The sequence below is a fragment of the Micropterus salmoides genome, unplaced genomic scaffold (assembly GCF_014851395.1).
Source record: "Micropterus salmoides isolate LMB-PRFRI ecotype aquatic unplaced genomic scaffold, ASM1485139v1 Ms_hic_scaffold_3, whole genome shotgun sequence".
In the NCBI taxonomy this organism is placed as follows: domain Eukaryota; kingdom Metazoa; phylum Chordata; class Actinopteri; order Centrarchiformes; family Centrarchidae; genus Micropterus; species Micropterus salmoides.
In genome coordinates, this window is record NW_024042261.1 from 33588414 (window position 1) to 33608152 (window position 19739).

Consider the following 19739-nt stretch of genomic DNA (forward strand, 5'->3'; position numbering starts at 1 on the left):
CCTTTTCTCAAGGCAGCTTCCTCTCTTTCTTTGCCCCTCTGCTTTGAAGTTAGTAGAAGTATGCACTGAAGGGTAATTCTCTGTATCCGTACCTGCTATGGCCACACGTGCGTAGCGGCTAGCGATAGCCGGCCCGTGGTCTAAGTGTGCCACACACTGATAGACGCCAACATGGCTGGGCTTAAGGGAGGAGATGGTGAGGGAGCCCTCTTTGAACTCCACACCAGGCAGGGTGTCCTGGTCCAGTGGTCGGTCTCCGAAGCGCCAGGAAACCACAGCTGAAGGGGGACTTACTAAGCAGTGCAGCCGAGCAACTGAGCCTCGACTCTGAATCAAGGAGGCAGGCTCAGAGCGGAAAGAGGGATATTGAGCTGGTGAGGAGACAGGAGCAGAGAAAAACAGGTTCAGAATATTGAATCACAAATTTTGTTATAGGTGGTTTGACGTTTAAGAGGCACCAACCCCTGTTTTCACTGCTGTGATGGTTATCATACTATGTGCTTATTTAGGATTCTAATTTAAGACAGGATAGACCTGCCCAACACCAGATGTTTAGAACTAAAAAGAGTTTAAAAGTCACAAATTATTACTATTTGCAATAATTTATTTATTTTTATTAATTTAAATTGGAGTCATTGTTGTCTTCCAAGAAAAATATTTGGCTCTTTAGCTACTATTATTATTATATTCTGTCTGCTGTTTGCTGCTGGGCAGGTAGCGTGCAGTAGGTTTTTGCTAAAAACAGCTGCCATGGTGCTGCTAGAAACTGATGAATGCACCCATGAAAGCTGCTAAGATCATTTTCTCCACTCTTAATATAAAAATAATTGTTAGTGGGTTTTCACCACATCCATCCGTGTTTAGCTGAGAGTCGGACAACAACTTACATGAGCAGCTGATAAGCAGGGACTGGCTGAGACACAGCACAGTGGACAGGAGGACCCTTAGGCCACTGTCCATGGTGCACTTTGACCCCTGCCAGCAGCCGTGTTGCCCAGCACCCACACACTTGTCTGTTGATCGAACCTGCAACATACAGAAGAGTGGAGAAACACGTCAAACCAGAGCTCTGCATGGAAACATGACAGAATCCGCATGAACAAAAGAAGTGACAGAAGTAAATGACAAAACAAGCTGGAGGAGGATTTCAGAGGTGGATCTGAGCGAGGAAAAAATCTATTAGGTTCCAGATGAATCCTGTATGGCAATCCTTCTAATCTTCACGACACATCCTCTTTACACACTCCTTGATCTCCACCTCCCACCCTCTCCTCTGACCTCTCTTCTCACCCACTTCAGTGTCTCCACAGAGGCTGGAATGTCCAGCCTCTTTGCCCCCCTGCCTCTCTCCCCCACTGGGCAGCTGAGATCTCCCACTAATGGAGTGGCTGTGGAGAGACTGTTGCCTCACTCTTAATATCACTTTCTTGTCACACTGTGTTGCTTCCTCATAGGTTTACTGTAGCCTGAAGTGCAGGCCCAGACACACTGGAGGGCACGTAATTAGGAGCATTCCTCTATCCTTTTCAACACGACCCCCTCCGACTCCGGCACCACCTCCTCCTTTTTCTAAGAGTAATCCGGGCAAGCTTTGATCCCAGGTTCCTGGTTGGTAACCAGGGTTTGAGCCTGAGGCCGAAGGGACAATGGCCGTCCAGCTGTGATATTCACACTAGCGCTTTGGTGGCTTGCAGACGTTAGTAGAAGGGCCGACCGGGGCTGAAGAGGTCAAATTAAAAAGATGATGTCTGGGTGGGTTCAGTGAAGCTGAACAAGTTTCTAACCCTCATTCTCTAACCTAAACATTGTTTCATCTGCTCGACACTCAATTCATTTAGCCTCCTCTCAAGGCTACAGCATGGCTCGTAAATGACAAGTTGGTTTATATTCATTATTAATTAACCTATTGATTACTTTACCTTAAAGAAATGGTGAAAATTGCCAATCACAGTTTCTTAGATGAACCCATTTTAGCTTGATATGTGACCTGAACCATTAATAAATCAAAAACTATTAAAACTAATGTCTAATTGTTTCCGTACTAGTTGTGAATGATGCTACAGGGATGTTTGTTCCTTTATAATCTAACCAATAAGTCACTGATGCTTTGTTCATGTACTCATTCTCACTCTCTTCAACTTGCCATCTCTCTGTCTCTGGTTACAAAATATATAACCTTCATTCTATCCAATGTTTATGCCTAGCGTCCCCACACTAGGGCATTTTCTGTTGCTGTTCTTCATTTGTAGTATTTCCTGCAACTAAGCAACCAATACCAGAGTAGACAATCTTCCTCCTATTTACACTGGCAGTGAATGGTCATGCAATATGCGTTTCCAGGCGTTTTAGTATGGACAGATATTATTTCTGAAACTGTGCTAAAATGCTTGCATGTACTGATGGATGTAGCCTCAAAGGGCATAATGAGAGGAGGAGAGAAGAAGCAGGAAATAATAAACTCTCCCAGCTCCTGGCTCACGCCCCCTTCTCACCCTGAGGTCGAAGGTCAGGTTAAGAGCAGAGAGAGAGGGTGAACCAGCGGGTGTCTGGTGGCCCTGGGCCAGCCCCCAGAGGTCACCTCTCTCTCTTTTACTCATACACACAAACACCTAACCATTCTACACAAAATAACTGTCATGTTGCTGCTCAATTGTGTCAGCTTGATTCTGACTGAATTGCTACAGCAATTAACAACAATCTGTAATTTTGACTTTATGACTGAACATGCTACATTATGTATGTGGTGTATGCTCTGCATCTCAGGCTCCAGTTTAAGCGTGTGCATGCTTATTCAGGCAGATCAAACCCACATCTTGCAGGCTAGCATTTCTCCATCTCACGAGTTGCAACAGGCCCTGCACACTGCTCCCATGTCACCACTGGAAACTATCTTTCTCTCTCTGCCAGAATAATGATATATAATTACAATAATAACAACAGCGCTATAAAAATGCACAGCGAAGCACAGACACATTGGCACACGGTATGATGGGAAACCAGAGCTGATTCTGTAAGTCTCTCTCTCTGTATACCTTTCTTACGCTCTCTTATTTTAACTAGTTACTTCCTCCCAGTGGGTGTAGCAGTTGGACATTACAGCTCCGACTGGGTGCTCTTGTGTAAACACATACAGCTGCCTATCTGGCCCATCGATCTGGCGCAACAAGGAAACACAGGGGCATCATTCCTGCTTCTTATCTGTTTGGCTTTCCTCTGACATCCGCCACCATGAAGCCGCCTCAATGGAGACAGACACTGTGAGCATATCTTGTATCCCTCATCACGGTGAGCCGTCCTGATGCTGGCAGCACTGGCTACATGGAAGGGCAAGTCCTGCTTCCTCCTGAGCAGACCACCAGACAAAAGCTGGAGTGGCCCTTTGACAAAGGGGAAGTCCCTGTCAAGTGAAGTCCGATCGGCCTGAGAGCTGTCTCCTCTGGTCTAATGTTGATCTGCAGCCAGCCCACTCCCTCACTCCTCTGCTCTCCTTCATAAAACTCCAGTCTATACTACTTAAAGGAAAAAAATACTGTGTTCCAGATTCCCTCCTCCTATCCCAAATCTGATTTTATGTTACCCCCTGGTTTTGCACTTATGTTGTAGATGCATGGCCATTCTAGAGCGGGATCAACCAGCTATAAATTGAAGAGACGTCCTGCTCAGAAGAAATCTGATATAGAGACACGGACAGTTTATGAAAATAAATGAGGGTAGTGTCAGTGAGTTCAAGTGGAAAAGTTCCTATTTTTTGGGTGTGGGGGTTGACCCATGTATGCTTGGGAAATATCTGACTGACACTTGGCTTAAGTGTGTGAAAGCGAGAAAAAACAGTCTTCTTAGACAGCTTGTGTCCCTCATTCGGTCTTTGTAACTCTCTTCCCTTCCAGAGTTGAGATATACTGTTGAGAGACAGCACCTTTATTTATCCATCTTGGGAGTAATACAAAACTCAGACACAGGAATAGCACCATATATCCCCTTGTAGGACAAGAGGGATCCCTGGTGATGACACAGAAGAAAATAAACACATTGACAGGTTGCCCTCAGGGAAGGGAAAGGGGCTTGAGTTCTGGGGGGGTTGCACCTGCACTTCTTTTTGGCCTCCTTTCTGCAAGAACTACTTAAAGCCCCATCTGCCCACATGTGGGGCTGGCCCATATCCCTGTCATATTGGGTAAACAGGGACAAAAGCAACGCAGTGGAGCATCAAAGACCTGGAGGGAAGAGGAAGAACAGGTCACAACTGGTGCTGTTGACTGCGGCAGGGCCCTAGTTTCTCCACTTCACAAAACAGCACAGCCAAATAAAAGCCAACAGAAAACATGAGGCAGTTCCAATGCCGATTTTATAACAGGGGCCATTCATGACTGCTTAGCAATCAATACCAGAGTTGTACAAATCCAGCAAATCAGAAAGGTTTACCTTCAAAAAAGAGAGAATTGTAAGCAATGCAAGGAACTGAATGAAGCTCAGAGAAAGGGTGCAGTGCGGTGTAACAGAAAGAGTAAGTAAGAGACTTTTCTGGTATGATGGTCTAATTTGACCTGTGCACTGAAGCTGATTCACATGCTATACCCCAAACCTGTCTGCACTCGCCCCACATCTCATGGACAGAGGATCTGTAGCACACACATTCCTCAGCTCCACACAGAGAGAGAGCGATGGACACACACACACACACACACACACACACACACACACACACACAGGAGATGGCAGATAAATTCAAAACAAGAAGATGAGAGGCAATGGGGAAAAAGTATAGAGAAAGAGAAAATAGAAAGAAAAGCTCTCTGGGAGAGGAGTAAAAGGAGATGGGGGTATAAAGAGGTGAAACATTCACTGGGAGGTGTATAGTTGCCAAGCCCCAACTAATTTCTCCTCCCTTTTTATTTGGCTCAGAGATAGAGACGTACAGATAATGGCTGAGCGCACATCCATGTCTGCCAAAACTGACTGATGATTCAGTCTAACTACATTCAGCTCAGCCCAGAAACTTGGGAAGAACCTACAGAGAGAAGAGACTCTAGGGGACCATTATGGGCTTCATCTATTGGTCTGGGTGAGCCCACTGAGGCAGCCCAGGGCCACAGAGGAAACTAATGAGTGGAAACACTGGGCCTCTGGTATGGCCTAACTCTGTCTGATTAAAGACTGAGACGTTATTAAAAGTGGGACAGACTTAGAGAAGGGGAGTGAGCTAAAGAAAGAGAGTGAAAGAGAGACATGATTTGGAATCAAATATGGGAATTAGGGGGAAAGAAGAGGTGTTTTCTGTTTTACAATGAGTAAGTAAGGAGAAAAAAAAAATCAATCAATAATACAAAATGACTGCCCCTTCTGAACCTGACACCTGAAAGTGAATGCAAGTCTCCTCAATAAATCATTAAAGTGAGTGCAGCGAGTGTGACTGCAGAAAGCAAATGAGATACATCTTCAAGGACAGACACAGTGCGTGCGCCTGCAGGAGTCCCAGAACCCAGCGATGCCACAGCACTGACAACACTGCCATGGTGTGGGATCAGACAAGAGGAGGAATGAAAGGAGAGGCCCCTGGGGATCAGACAGTCACATCCCACAAAGCCCTGTTTACCAAGGACACACACATCCACTCCCCCCTTCCCCCAACATCTCCGTTCACCAAAGCCCGACCCTCCCAAAGTGCCAGGGCAGGGACCTGGGAGACAGCGCTAATTCTACCCCCAGGCTTGTTGGCCGAGAACACAAGCAGAGAGGGGAGAGAAAGGGAGGGAGGCAAAAAGACTGAGAAAGTGGGGACTGAATGGTACAGTATGTAAGACCCATCTTAATTGGAGATTGTTCTGCAATGTCTTGTTTTTCCTGGGAATCTGTGAGGGGGAGGGACAGGAGGGTGAGGAGGTACGGTTGTTTCCCAAGGTCCTGAACAGCAGGATTAACCACAGGGGCGAAACTCAATAGCGGCCTCGGACACTGGAAACAGATCCCCGGGTATTGCCACCATACAAGGCCACCTCAAGACCTTTAGCAAAGCGCATGTAACTAACAACGCTTTCCCATTGTCGGAGCTCTCTGGGCCCTTCCGGCTGATTTCACAGGCCTTTCAGCCCACAGGGGAACGTCTGCTCAGACGAGAAGGTAATTCTGATGGAAAGGAGGAATGCACAAGAAGGCCGTTTTGCCCGCAGGGTGTGTTATAACACTGATCTCCAACATGTGCCAAGACTCTGATTCATTACGCCAGGCGAGAGGGGAGCTGGGATTGTGCAGCCGTGGAACAGAGGATGAGGCCACAGATTCCACATTCACATTCCTCAATATCAGCCTTGATTAGAGAGATGATGGGAAAACACGTTGATGCAGCGGAAGAAAAAATGATCAAGTTTGCCAAATGCCTTGAAAATGTCCACCTTCTCTGGGGGAGTTGAGACACTATCTGTGTTTTTAACACGGTGTTGCGTGGGCTGTGAACTATGGGCATACTGTGATCTGATCCAGCTGTCCCCACCCTTTCTCCCCTCGGTGCAGTCTCTCATCCCTCCCCAACTCTCCTGGATTCCATCACAGGCTGTGTCTCTCTGGCAACAAGCAGCAAAGACACAGACAACAGTTTCTGTTCAGTCTCTTCCTGACCGGTCCCTGGCTGCCGACCAAAAGTACTTTCAAACTATAACCTATATGGAATAATGTAATTTGAGCATGTGCAACAAAATAAAAATGGTGTCCAAATAGATGCTAACGTGACACTTTTTGCTGAGTCAGTATTTAACACCAAGCACAAATAAAACTCAACTTGCTGTGGTTGCTTTCAGGTACTTGCCCCTTCTTTGTTTGTCAATTGAGAGGCGTGAGAAAGAAAGTCCACACAGAGTGTTTTCATTTCTCAGAATGAAAAATTAACTAAATATAATGGAGCGATGGCTGTTTTATTGTATTCATGGGGGGACAGAAAGCGTCTGCAAAACCCTGAACTCCACAGCCAGCCGTCAGAAAAAAATTCAGTCTTCACCAATTCCACAAATCTCTTGTAAAAACCCAAACAAACACACCAGCCTCCTTGTACGTACAAGTTTGAAGACCCAAAGATAAATATACAGTCTCAAACAGAGTGTGTAAACGCTTTATTTAGTTTGTCTAAATGTTTATCCATCTTGCCTTGTAACACTCTACGCTTGTTGTGCGGCAATCGAGTGATCACAAAACAAATTTGGTGGTGATATATCAACACACAGATCATCTGAGTTTCCACTTCTGGCTCTTGGTCAAATTGTAAAAACCTCTCCAACATATTTAGGGTCCAGGCTGCTCATTGCTGCAGTGCTGGAGGTGAGAAGAGCTTTTGGCAGATGACATAGTGCTCTGATGGCGCCAAGAGAAATACAACCTCCTGACAACAGCAAAACATAGCAATAATACAGAAACCATGGCACATGCTAACTCAGTGCATTCTTTTTGTAGGTTTGTGTGTGTTTGCTACTGTGTGAGAGCACCACAAAGAGATGACAGTGATTTATTTTACTTGATTTAAGTTAGTAAAACCTCACAGTATCTGTTACAATCTCAAACCATTTCCAGAACAATGCAGAAGGCTGAACCAACCATATGTTTTATCCTTCTGACTTAAATTCCTACACTCACTTTTGAATATCTTTTATAAATAAGGGGTTCCAGTGCTCCCTATAGGGGGTTAGATCTTGGAGCAGGGAAGGCCCAAAATGGCACCCCCAACCACAGGCCCAGAAGCAGGCAGCAGCAGTACCCACACTGCCTCACACTCTGATCTGGGAGAAAAACAGCCCTTCAAACAAGTAGCCTGTTTGTCAGCCAGAGGGGAGTGCCAGCCACTAGTTTTGCCTTAATATAGTCTTGCTGATCCTTGCGCTGGCTTTTCAACAGTGCACACATTCTGGTTCGCAGAAAACCCATGTCAGATGTGACTTATTGGTTCAACATTTGAAATAGAAAGCTGTGGTTGCTCACAGTTTCAAGAAGAGAAGACTCTAACTCTTGGGGCCCGCACTGAGGCGACGGACTAAGTCAGGCATATTTAGTGGGGTCAGTTTCAGGAAGGGAAAAAGAAATGAATCTTGCAAACAGGAAGACACAGGAAAAAAAAAAATTTAAATCCCCTCGCATGTTCTGAAATACTTGCTGTGAGAGCTGTCAGCAAGGGTCTGGTTCAAAAGTTCACTCCCTGAAATCTTCCCCAGGGCTGAGGAATCATTAAGAAAACTACAGAAGACATGGCTGCGGAACAATGGGTCTCATCGTGTATTTACTTGACAATTATGAGGAAAATTGTTGTTTTTGGCAAGAGGCGAGTATTGTGTGAAATGCCACGTCAAAACCATCCTGAGGAACTTTTTGTTCTTCCTCACACATGCAGTGTTCTGCATCATGTTAAAAGGCACATATATTATAGCTACACAAGCCAAAAAGCAATCCCTCGAATGATTACGTGCATTATAATAAAAAGTAAGTACAAACTTCAAACTGTAAGGCTAAAAACAACTTGCAGTGTACTTCAAACCGCTCAGGACCAACAAAGTAGTCTTTTAGTCCATTCATCAAGTATACCAACACGTTTAAGACCTGATCCAAGCCTACAGTTAAATTTTCTTTCCTAAAAAAACAGTAAAAATCTCATTCCCTATCAAAGTGTGACCTTCTGTGTCACACAATCTGCTTAGTCTGTATTTTCTACCTGTACCCGTCTGGACAGTGTGTTTTTCCTCAAAGCGCTGTGTGTGGTACTGGTTTACATTACCTTATCATATATATTTAGTTGAGGCCTGTATTTCCATTACATTAACAGAAAACAAACCATCTTCAGAGAAGAAGCAGACCTCCTCAACCCCTGCCCATCTCCAGCCTGTACGGTTTCATCCCGCTGCATTTCGGTGGCTGGCTGGAACATCTGTTTCTGCTGCTCCAAAGACTGTTTGTTTGTCTTAACAATTAGGCCCTGATGTTTCTCATTTCATTTCTAAAATCTCTCGAAAGTCATTATCCAGTTTCAGGTCCTTCAAGGTTCTGAATTTTTAGAAACTCAATACGACCATCTGTTGAAAGCTGGTGTATACATCGGGCTACAGTCAGCTCACCTTTGACATTTCTGAAGAGTTGTACGGGAGGAAGCATGCAGCCTATCTGTAACCTGCTGGAGTAACATGCTTGCATAGTAAAGCGAGTCACCGCTGGGCTGTTTGGATCATCTGTCAGAGTAGGGGGACATGGAAGAAGTGGGGAGGGGGTCCCACTAAGAGACACATGTGTTGCGTAGTTAAAATAATGAGTGTGAGCTCAGTGCAGATAATAAGTGCTACTAATGACAGCTTCATATAAACACAAGTGACACCTTCAGCTACTGCGTTTGCCTTCATGGCTACTTCAACACGGCTTCAATTTATCCAATTCCACTCACAGCTTGTTCCTAGAATAAATTTAGGGAGGGAAACAGAGGGTAGAAAGTAAAGTCTTTTTTTGTTAGCACTGCAGCTGCAGGGTGCACTCACCAACCCAGCAGTCATAAGAACTCAAACTCTTTCTCTGACCTGCCCCATCTATCCCATCAGCCCCCTGCTCATGGCTGCTGGGTGTTGTCAATCAGCACCCCCTGGCTCCTTGAACATGGGGGCTCTTTGGCATCCTGCCCAAAACTCTCCACTGTCCATCTAATGGGGCCTGAGCTCTGGGTCTCTCCTTGATGGGGGAAAAGGCTGCAGTATGACTCAATCCCTGAGCAATGACAGTAAAAGGAGGGCTATGTCAGGAGTTCAAAACAAGCCAGGTTTTAGTTTGGGAATAGTTGCTTGAAAGGTCAAATGTCAACCTTACAACAGTCCACTATATTCTACTTTATTATACTGAGAAACTGAACTGGATTAGCCATTAGAGATTTTGAAAATTAGCAAGACTTAATTCTAGCTGTCAAAATATTGTGATGATGATGAAAAATAAGGCAGTTACTCAAAATAATGATTTTTCTCCTGTTTTGTGACTCAAAACATTTTTCTCAGCCGAAGGTTGATTCTTTGGAGCTGTAAAATAACAGATCACAACGTGAAACCAAATAAACAACCAAACCACACCGTGATTTAGGTTTTAAATTTGCTTCCATTTGCTTTAGGGCCAGGGTTGAGGTTTGCAGCCTGGCCTCAAATGTGTATGGCCTACAAAACAGGAGAATGTGGGAGGTGCCCAAAATATACTTGAGTCACCCATTTAGACACACCCTCTCCCACCGCACTCACCTCCGATAGACATTCACTCATTTGTCCATCACTGAAATTCTTTAAAGCCTAAAAGCAGGGCTGTAATTAACAATTATTTCCATCTGTCGACTATTTTTATGATTCATTTATTTTTGTTCATTCTGAGAAAACAGTGGAAAATCCTCACATTTTTGAAGTTTTAGGCATTAGGCAGGTTTTATTAATGACTTGAAGGATTACTCACTCATCAGAAATATTTGTTGATTTATTGTCTGTCAATTAACTAACTGACTAATAGTATCAGTACTAACAAAAAGTTTCTCAAGCTATATACAACCTCACTTCCTGGTTTAATATTTAATAAAACCTCAGTGTTACTATGGAAACCAAGCATTACCTCAACTGCTACTACTGTATTCAACAATCATTAGTCATTGTTGGAGTGTGGTTGTGTGATTTTAATACTGCATCAGAAAAATCACGAGAGCCATTATGAGAGCAGGGGCTGGTATCATTACACATGCTTACATTCAAATTGCCCACTTAACATAGTTCTCCTACAGCAACATGTGTTTATCATTAGCGTGCAGCCTGATGGCTCTGACATTATTCAAACTCACTTAATGGCATAGTTGTACTTTGTTCGGGTCTGTCTGATAAAAGCAGGGCCACTAATGGTTTATTAATTTCCCTACGAGTCACAAAAACACACTGATTCTCAAATGAAATGAGTCTGAGGCTCAGCTCTTGTCTGATTCAATCATATTCCCAATATGTTGTTACTGTGGGGAAAAATTCCCATAATAACAACGTGGTCCGTTATACTAAAAATACTCCACTGGTACTTATGTTCAGCTCAGAATCTACAAGCTATTGTTACTGTAACTTGGATTTCCGGGTCTATTTTGTTGTTCAATACCATGATGCCAAGTCAAAATATTTTCAGCAACAAAAGGACAACCAATTTCTCCACAGACTGAATTTAGTGCAATGCAGCCAATGCAGTAATTGTTAGAGCAAGGAGAAAAGGTATTCAAGGAAATGTCGGAAATCAAGGAGTGAATTAAGTTAAAACAAGGCAGGTTGAAGGTAAGTGGTCACAGAAAAAACTACTAAACGCCTTACTAAAAAAACCTCCTGGAGCAGACTCAATATCAGAACCTAAGGGAGGATTTCTCCTTTAACATGAACGCTGTCAGTGTCCGAGCCTGAACACAAAAGAGCAAATCTCTCTTTGCCCATGTCAAAAGCTCACCCAATATTGGGGAGCACTGAAAGGATTTGCAAAGCTTCGGAAGTGTCTTCTTGTTCCCCACCAACGCGACAATGCACGAGCAACTGTTTGAACTTGAAAGTGTTTTATCTGGGAGCAGCCATGTGTGTCCCACTGACTGGATGTCATGCATTCGAGAGGGATTTGAGACTTTGTTCTCGATAACTTTTAAGTGTTCAGTTTCTGAGAATTACCCCTATGTAACAAAAGTCCCTGAGCATATCTGGTGATAGGGGTGAACAGCAGACAGAGGAAATTACTTGAGGGGGAAAAAGTGAGGAACATCATAACTATAACATTTACTGTGTCATCCTTTTTACTTGCGCTTTGAAAGACTCGAGCAAACCTTTTGGATTAGGGTTTTAATTAGCTTGGATTATCATAGACAGTATTTTTAAAATCCTCAACATTTATAGTGCAGGTTACATTTATATCTGCATTTATAAAGTACTTTACAAAAAACAACACAATACAAAACTAACTTCACTTATCTGTTGTAAAGTTATGTAATGTTAACAACATGGATAAGTGTTAAAATTCAAAAAGGACTCAAAAACTGTAACATTTTGTGTTGTCATCCTCAAACTTCCTGAAGTGTAGCGTTGCAGATCACAACACAGAGAGACCCGAGTAGAATAATCTCAGCTAATGAGGGCTTTTTTAAGACAAAATTTCTTGTTTTTGTTTTAGAAATATTTTCCACATTGACAGAACAGTGAGATGCTGAAAGGAAGTCAAGCCACCAGACTACGTTCACACATCTGTATCGTTTCACTTTCCAGTGTTTTTAAAGATTCCCCTTGGCCTTTAATGTTTTATTCATTTGTGTAACTAAACTCATATATTATCCCTTATCAAAAATCAGTAAGAAGCACATTCCCAATCAGTAAACAATGACACCTTTATTGAAGCAGGCAGGTACAGTTGCTTTTGTGTGCTTTGCACAGCAATCTGTGCACTTGCCAAATTTTAGAACAATACTAACATGCATTTACCAAACCAACATTTATGACACCCTCAGGGGATTCATCTAAAACAATAAAGGCTCTCTGTATTTGGAGAGAGAGAAAAAAAACACTACTTCAAATATTAGTCTAAGCCACCATGTTTCTGCACATTGGTAAATGTGGCAGAGTTGTCTCCTAAAGCAGATCCAAACTAAAAGTCTAACTTTAGAACAAAGTTTCACTTATCCCCAGCCCATTTTCACCATTAATGACTGTGAAACTAATGTGTCAATGGAGGGGCATATTTGCCATTTCTCAAATGTTCTTTCATCTTTCAAAGCAGTAATAGAAGCCACAGGCCATCTGTTTTCAACTGAGATGTTAGGTGTCGCTGCCAAATATCCCTTTTTGTGTTTCATTCACCTCAGAGACAACAGAGATTAGCTATGTCAGAATGCATAAAGATTTAAGATAGCAATACTAATTCTATTGCTGGGTGTGCACACTTTCATAACATTAACCTCTGCACACGGGCGCCCCAGTTTCCCAGACTGCCACACAGACGAGCATAATGTAGCCAACGGCCACGCCGTGCCGCTGGGCTCCACTTTCACCACAATACAAAGTTAAGAAAACACTGTAATGTTTGGGGAACAGATTAAAGAGGCACCTTGGAGCTCTCAGCTTCTTCTGAACATTACTTCTTCTTTTGCTATTTCCAGGGAAGCCCAGCTGGCCTGTTGGGCACAACGAAGCCTCCCCCAACTCGCTCCCAGCCAGCCGGCCCGGGACTCCCCTCTTTGCCTCCCCTCAGTCCGTCCTTACCTCTCTTGCAGGAGGGCAAAAGCTGCGAGTCGTCGGGTGAGTTAGCAGCAAAACGCATTCTTCTGGAGGCAAATCCGTACGGGGCCCTCCATTAGACACGGGCTCAAAGTGCGAGACGACTGGAGGAACATGAAAACAGCCGGAGGTGAAGGGGAAGAAGAGTTTTCAGACCCTCAGAGCAGCGCAGGCTTCGGGGCCAAGGTGCGACAACTCCCCCTGGTCTACACTCGAGTTGAGGTAGTGGAGAGTTTTCCCTTGGGGAAGTTTGGAGTCCGCGTGTCAGATTAAAAGCGTTACGTCCCGTCTTTGTGCGCTCACACACTATTTCTGTCTGTCTAACCCGTTATTGTAACTTCTCCCCCAGTTTCTCTGTCTCCGTCTCTCAGTCTACCGCTGCCTCCTCCACACACGCATCTTTGAAGCTAGTGTCGAATTGCTCAGCAAATCACGGCAGCAGCGAGGCTGGTCGTCAAACCAAGAATGTCCCTGCCCCACAGCTCAATGCAGCTCCTGGAGAGGGGAGGGAGAGAGGGAGGAGGGGGTGTTACCCATATAGACTGTGTATTAACAAGTTTTACAATCTACTAGGGGGGGGGACTTCCTTCTTCCTCCTCTGCGCACACTCTGTGTCTTATTGTTACCAGGACATAAAGGTAAACCCACCTGAACACACTCTTCCCTTTGTTTAATACTAGGACAATAAGCACTTTAATGACGGTCAATCAGTGCCTCTCTAAACTACAAATGAGTTTTGCTTGTTTACATATTTATTTGTTGACATGTTAGGGACAGAAACTCAAATGACATCAGTGAAAACTAACCAAAAGCACTATAGATGTATTGTTTTTTGTGAATCTGGCCAATGCAATAAATAAATATTTTACAAGTACAGTATTCATTTGCTGAATGTTTTAGCAGCCATAATAAGGAGGAGGGATAAAATAACAAGGTTTTATAAATGATCTGCAAATTAACTGTATTCGTGTCATGAAAACTTCTGTCAGACTGACATGGGTTGACTTGAATTAAACTGAGTTTAGATTTTACCATCCACTACATGTATGAATGTAACTGTTTACATAGCTTTACTTCTTCAATCATTTTTGACATGGATGATTTAATTTCTCTAACTGCACAGTCTGTTTACTGACTTTTTTATTAACAAGACCAGAATAAAAACAGTCAAGTGTCCACACAAGTTTATATTGTTTATACTTAAAGCTTAATTAACAGTAAGTAAATCTAACTCTCTGTTTAGAACTGTGATAGTTACATCTACTGCACAACCTCAAACCCAACAATGCCTCAAAATCATAAAGGCATTCTTTTTTTTGGTGGAGTACACTGTGCCTTGTAGATTAAACCAGCTCTCACTGGGCCCATTGAATTGAATTAAAGTTATGTAGGAGGGGGATGTTTGAACAGCTAATAGCTAAGGTCATTTCTGGCATCCAACCTGTTAGTTGGATGGGCTGACTGTTGGTTGGCTGCAGCGACTTCCTCATCACTAGGTGAAACGCCTTCACAGAGAGGCGGGGGAAAGGGAGCTGTGAGTGTGAAACAGTCATCTGTTGTGCGTATGGGCATGAGTAAACAGTGTAATCATCTTTGAGGCAGTAATTATGTGCTCTAGCATTGGCTGGGCGGTGGTGGTGGTGGTGGTGGTGGCGGCGGCGGCAGGCCCACCCTGCTTCAGACAGCAGGTGCAGCTCACCATCTGACAGCTGACTCCTATGGAAGGTGTGATCCAATCCTCCCGAGGCTGGGTCGACCCAGTGCGGGCCTTCAGGCGGTCAGGGCCAAAGCCAACAAACCAGCAAACGTCTGACACAGGAAGAGAGGGAAAAACAACACAGAGGTGGTGGGGAAGGGACTGATGAAGGACGGATGTCTCAACTCTGTTTTCACCCACAGGAGTTGGACAGACCTGCTGTCTTTTTTTCTTCTTTTTTTGTTATTGTTGTTATGGTGAAGTATTGATTTTCTTTTTACTTTGTTTCTACTCTCTTCAAAGGGTTTTCACTAATGCAATACATATTTTATTATTGCTTGTAGATAATAATAAACCATTTATATGTTAAGCATTTATATTCTCAGATTATAAAAAATCTGTTTCACTTAAATCTGACTCTTTAATTCATCATGCAGAAAGAATGGACAGTTGTCCAGCCCAAAATACATTAAAATATGGGCTAATATAGTTATATTTAATGCAACAAAATGGTTGGACCCTTTCTTGGTCTAACAGTAATGGTAAAACTGCAGACTTGATGGATTATTGTGGCGGAATAACCCTTTATTAATGATTCATTAAAATGTATAACTGCAGGCCTGGTAGTGGAGGAGGACATTGACCAGACACGCTGCTACCACTGCCTCAAAAGGCTAATAAATAGCTTATTAACCATTAATAACAGTAACAAGTCCTAAACGCTTATAAAGTATGTCTCATTTGACAATAGAGGTAACTTTTGCTATGATCTTCTTTAATACAAGTAATTCATTTTTTTCAACTCAGTGATTTCTCTCTCTCGCTCCTTCTAACTCACTGTCACTCTCTCTCTCAGGGTCAGGAACTGGTTGGAGATGGAGACAGAGGCTCTGGGTTCAGAGGGGGGTGAGTGGGGTGATTGGACACAGTCGCATGTGAAAGGCCAGAGAGTGGCGAGTCCACAGGGTGCAGGGTCCACACACAAAGCGCCGAGGTGGGGGGCGGGAGGGGCGACCGATGAGGAGAGGACACGCTGGGAACCAAAGCTGACAGCACAGACACTTCTCATCCACTGAGGGTTCGGCTGTCTCTGGCCCCCTGGGGTATATGCTCACTTATCTGTGTGGAGCTGCCAGCTCCACAGTGTTGAGCCACAGCAGCTTCAACGAGCTGCTCACTGAGAGCAGAAACAGCAAAAACACTAAGTGCACAAAGCAGCAGTGACCTCTGGCCTACAGTTTTCTTAGTCATATCAGCCCTGATCAATTATCAATAGATTACAATACATTTAACACAATATTACTTGTTAATGATCATGCAGAGGCTGTAGAACAACGGCAGTTTACACTTTATACATTAAAATACTGTCTTTCCTTATGTGACGCTTGATTGTGCTTAAATAAGGGGAAATGGCAGAAGACCTGCTAAAAAGGGCTTTGTGTTCTAAATCCACAGGCTGGGGTTGTTTGGAGTTGGTACACCCAGCTTGCTGTCCTTTGCTCTGAGGACAATAAGCCTCTGACCACTGTCAACAGAGTGTTTATGACCTGCAAAGCAGCCCTGGGTAGTGTTGACTGTCAGCAGGGGCCTGAGGGACGCCTGATTCTTACTGCTATTTAAAGGCACTTTCAGATTACAGTAGTACCATCCCTCTGTTTGAGCCAGGCAGCGTATGTGGATTGTTAGGCTTCAGATGTGACATCCAACTTTCCTTAATTTACTTGAAAGCAGATGTTGTGGGTAAAATTCAGAGGGTAAAATGCCATAAATAAGCATGTGTTACCTTTTTTTCTTTTCCAGAGTGCTTTGGCACGGAATAGGACACATACAGTAAAGTGTGCTTTGTTTTGTAAGGCGCTAGAAGAAGGACATTTATTTGCGATTTTTTATATGTTTTAATAAGACAAGGAAAACTTTGTGCAAGGGAAGGAATATATACAAGAGTGAGAAAAATCCCAATATTTTACAACATAGACTAAATGGATTTCCCCTTGGAGGGTTGTATATCTCATTACTTAGACAGGTGTGTGCAATGAGTGTATGTGTGTGTACATTGTGTCTTTCTGTATGTTCGGGTATGTGCCTGTGGTTGTGTGTGCGTTCATGGTAAAAAAAAAAGAGATATTTTGAAGGCACCCCTCTCCATCTGGTTTCTGCATCACTGTAGTGGGATCACATTATCCATCGTAGGCTCTCTGGGAATTTCATCAGTCTGTAACATCTCACTTATTCACACGTCTCCCTGGGCTTTACCATGTAGAAGAATCCTGAGTGTCCCTCTTGACAGTGCAGTGACCCTGTACATCCTCTGACCATCTTTAAAGCTTTCTCCAGTCTGATATTGTGCCTCTGTGAGAACTGTACAAGTCATAAAACTGTCTAAACTCCAGTTTCACACTGTCACTGTTTTGCCTAGGTTGTCCACAGCTCAACAATATATATTCATTCACATAAACACAGCTACTGATTTTCCTACAGGGATGGAACAAAACAAACCAAGGAGAGAGCAAAGACAAACTTGTTTAACACAAGGTTTTAGTTGTTCTAGTGACTTTTAATAAGTTAGAAAACACAGAAAACAAACATAGATTCCTTTGACATATTTAATTAATGAATCTTATAAGGCAGATACAAAAATGAAAAAACTCCAAAGTTCAGAAATGTTCAGATGTGTCAGGTAAGCATATACACAAGTTCCAGCTAAGTGCACCCAGAGCTAAATGAGATTAAATACAATGCAAATATCCAATTAACAATCGATATACAAAGATAAACACAATACTGATATATTTTCACAAAAAGTATGATTTTTTTTTAAACCATAGTTAGTGATTTTCGTATCTGTGGCTCATAATTAGAGAATTTGAATATGTGTAACAATTTCTTTGCATGTATGCATACATTTTTTGCATACTCCCACCTGCTGCAAGCTATGAAAACTATTCTGCCACTATGCACTCCTCGCACCATATGACATATGATATAAGCTCCGGTTTATAATGGATTCCCAAATTGTACAACTGTTCCGGTGTCATCCCCGACAACCGCATCAGCACTGATGTGAAGCTGCCGTGATAAAGCATTCAGGATTCAGTTGTAGTGGGTATCTTGGGAGTAGTGGAGCAGGAAGAGACTGAAGTGAAAGATAATTCCTGTTTAACGCTGATGTTTCCTCTGGTCCCATAGGCTCATGGTGACCTTGTGATTTATGGTGCAGCGCCGGAGGAGCAGATCAGAATACAGCTGCCCCATAGCTGCACACAAACATGTGTATACCAGACTCATGCATAACCTCTCAAATGTAGTCTGCATGCAAATCAGTGTTGCTTTAGACTGAATGTTTTCCGGCTGTTAGACTAAAAAGAAAATAAAACAAATGTATCTGTATTTCTTTTCTTTGTGTATATTTGCTTCTGTCTGTGAATCCAGGGATTATGTGCGTAAAGATGTGACGCTTGTTGCGGCTAACTGGCTTTTGCAGCTCATTCTGAATGGCATGAAGTGATGTAGAAAATGAGCTAGATGAAAAGGATTAGGACCCGCGACTGTTAGTGCTTATCATCTCCCGTAGCACTGGAGTGTATCCATGGAAACAGGAAGTGAGAGGCAAGCTTCCAAGATGGCCACCAGCTTGTGAATGGGCGCATTCCTCAACGGCAGGGTGTCTGCTGGAGGGAGGAGGGGCAAGTCAGTGTGTTTACTCCAAAAAGGGACTATATAAATAGTAACTGCTGCTGTTTTAAGGACTTCCTGTCACTAGGTATTCCATAAAACAGTAGTTAAATAAACAATCAGTTTCCCATTGGGGCTGCCTTGTCTATACTGTAGTGAGGTCTGCTGTGGGTTCAATCAAGGACCCGGGCGTGTGGATTTTAAAGCCCCAGTCTGGAGTCATGGAGCTGTTACAGGTCACCACACTCTCTTTCACTCGCACTCTGTCTGGTCATATAACTTCCACACACACAAACTAAGCTCAAATTCCACATTCAGCATTCATGTTGTTTTTTCTCTGCCAAGTAACTTCTGTACTGACTTTTCAATCAGCTCACTTCATTGTTTTGTTATGCGAGCTGTACATGTGGTGCTCCTCTTATTGCCATTATAGTGCAAGGATACAGGGCACTCTTACGACCTAAGTGGGACATGAGTGAGAAATATAAAAGTGGGGACTAGGAAAGCTTTAATTTGAGGGTGTTTACATCCATTTCAGGTGTGAGAATTTAAGAAAGTTTTTATTCTCCCAGTTTTTAAACAGAGTAATTAAAAGTAATAGAAGCCAGAGCTCAATCATTTTCACATGCAATAAATCCACAGAAACTTGGAGGATAGGTTCTCTTTTTAAAACAACACTCACATACTGATTTTTGTTTCTCCCGTCCATGCCGGCCACAAAGAGATTCCCTGTTGAGACAGTTTTAATGAAAGTAATGTGGGACAAAACCCAACGTCCTCATTCTGTGCAATAATGCATTCCGAAGTTCACCAAAAATTTAATATGAGACCTCAGGAATCAAAGACAAATAGTGGGTATCTTCAAACAAAATATTATCTTTGTGTTATTGTCCCTCTCAGCGAGCAAACACTGTCCACAGAAACACAAAGAACAAATTCTATGTCAAAAAACACTCTAACCTCATATTAGCTTCAACTGAACATTGGAATACATTTTTACACAAAACATGGACTGTGGATTTTGTCCCCCATCGTTTATTTCACTTACAATGCGGACAGGGATCAATTACCACCACCATTTACATAGTAAAGTTCATATTGACATTTGAATATTGTAT

General features: G+C 43.1%; 1 protein-coding gene and 1 long non-coding RNA gene across 3 annotated transcripts in view; one reads left to right on the forward strand and one right to left on the reverse strand.

Annotated features, from left to right (window-relative positions):
* The window catches only part of cdon (cell adhesion associated, oncogene regulated), a 30723-nt gene extending 17091 nt beyond the window's left edge, over positions 1-13632 (reverse strand). Inside the window, exons 1-3 of one of the 2 annotated variants that reach the window (XM_038692579.1) lie at positions 13084-13632; positions 888-1026; positions 93-371 (exon numbers count right to left, since the gene is read on the reverse strand). In XM_038692579.1, coding sequence (XP_038548507.1) covers positions 93-371; positions 888-960 — 352 coding nt within the window. In that variant the 5' untranslated portion in view covers positions 961-1026; positions 13084-13632. The remainder of the gene's footprint in view (positions 1-92; positions 372-887; positions 1027-13083) is intronic. The other variant, XM_038692580.1, reaches the window with a different exon arrangement.
* Positions 13633-13895: 263 nt separating this feature from the next.
* On the forward strand, positions 13896-18336 carry LOC119882538. The gene is made up of 2 exons (XR_005440514.1): positions 13896-15855; positions 18136-18336. It is a non-coding gene; the product is annotated as an uncharacterized LOC119882538 (long non-coding RNA).
* Positions 18337-19739: the final 1403 nt, after the last annotated feature.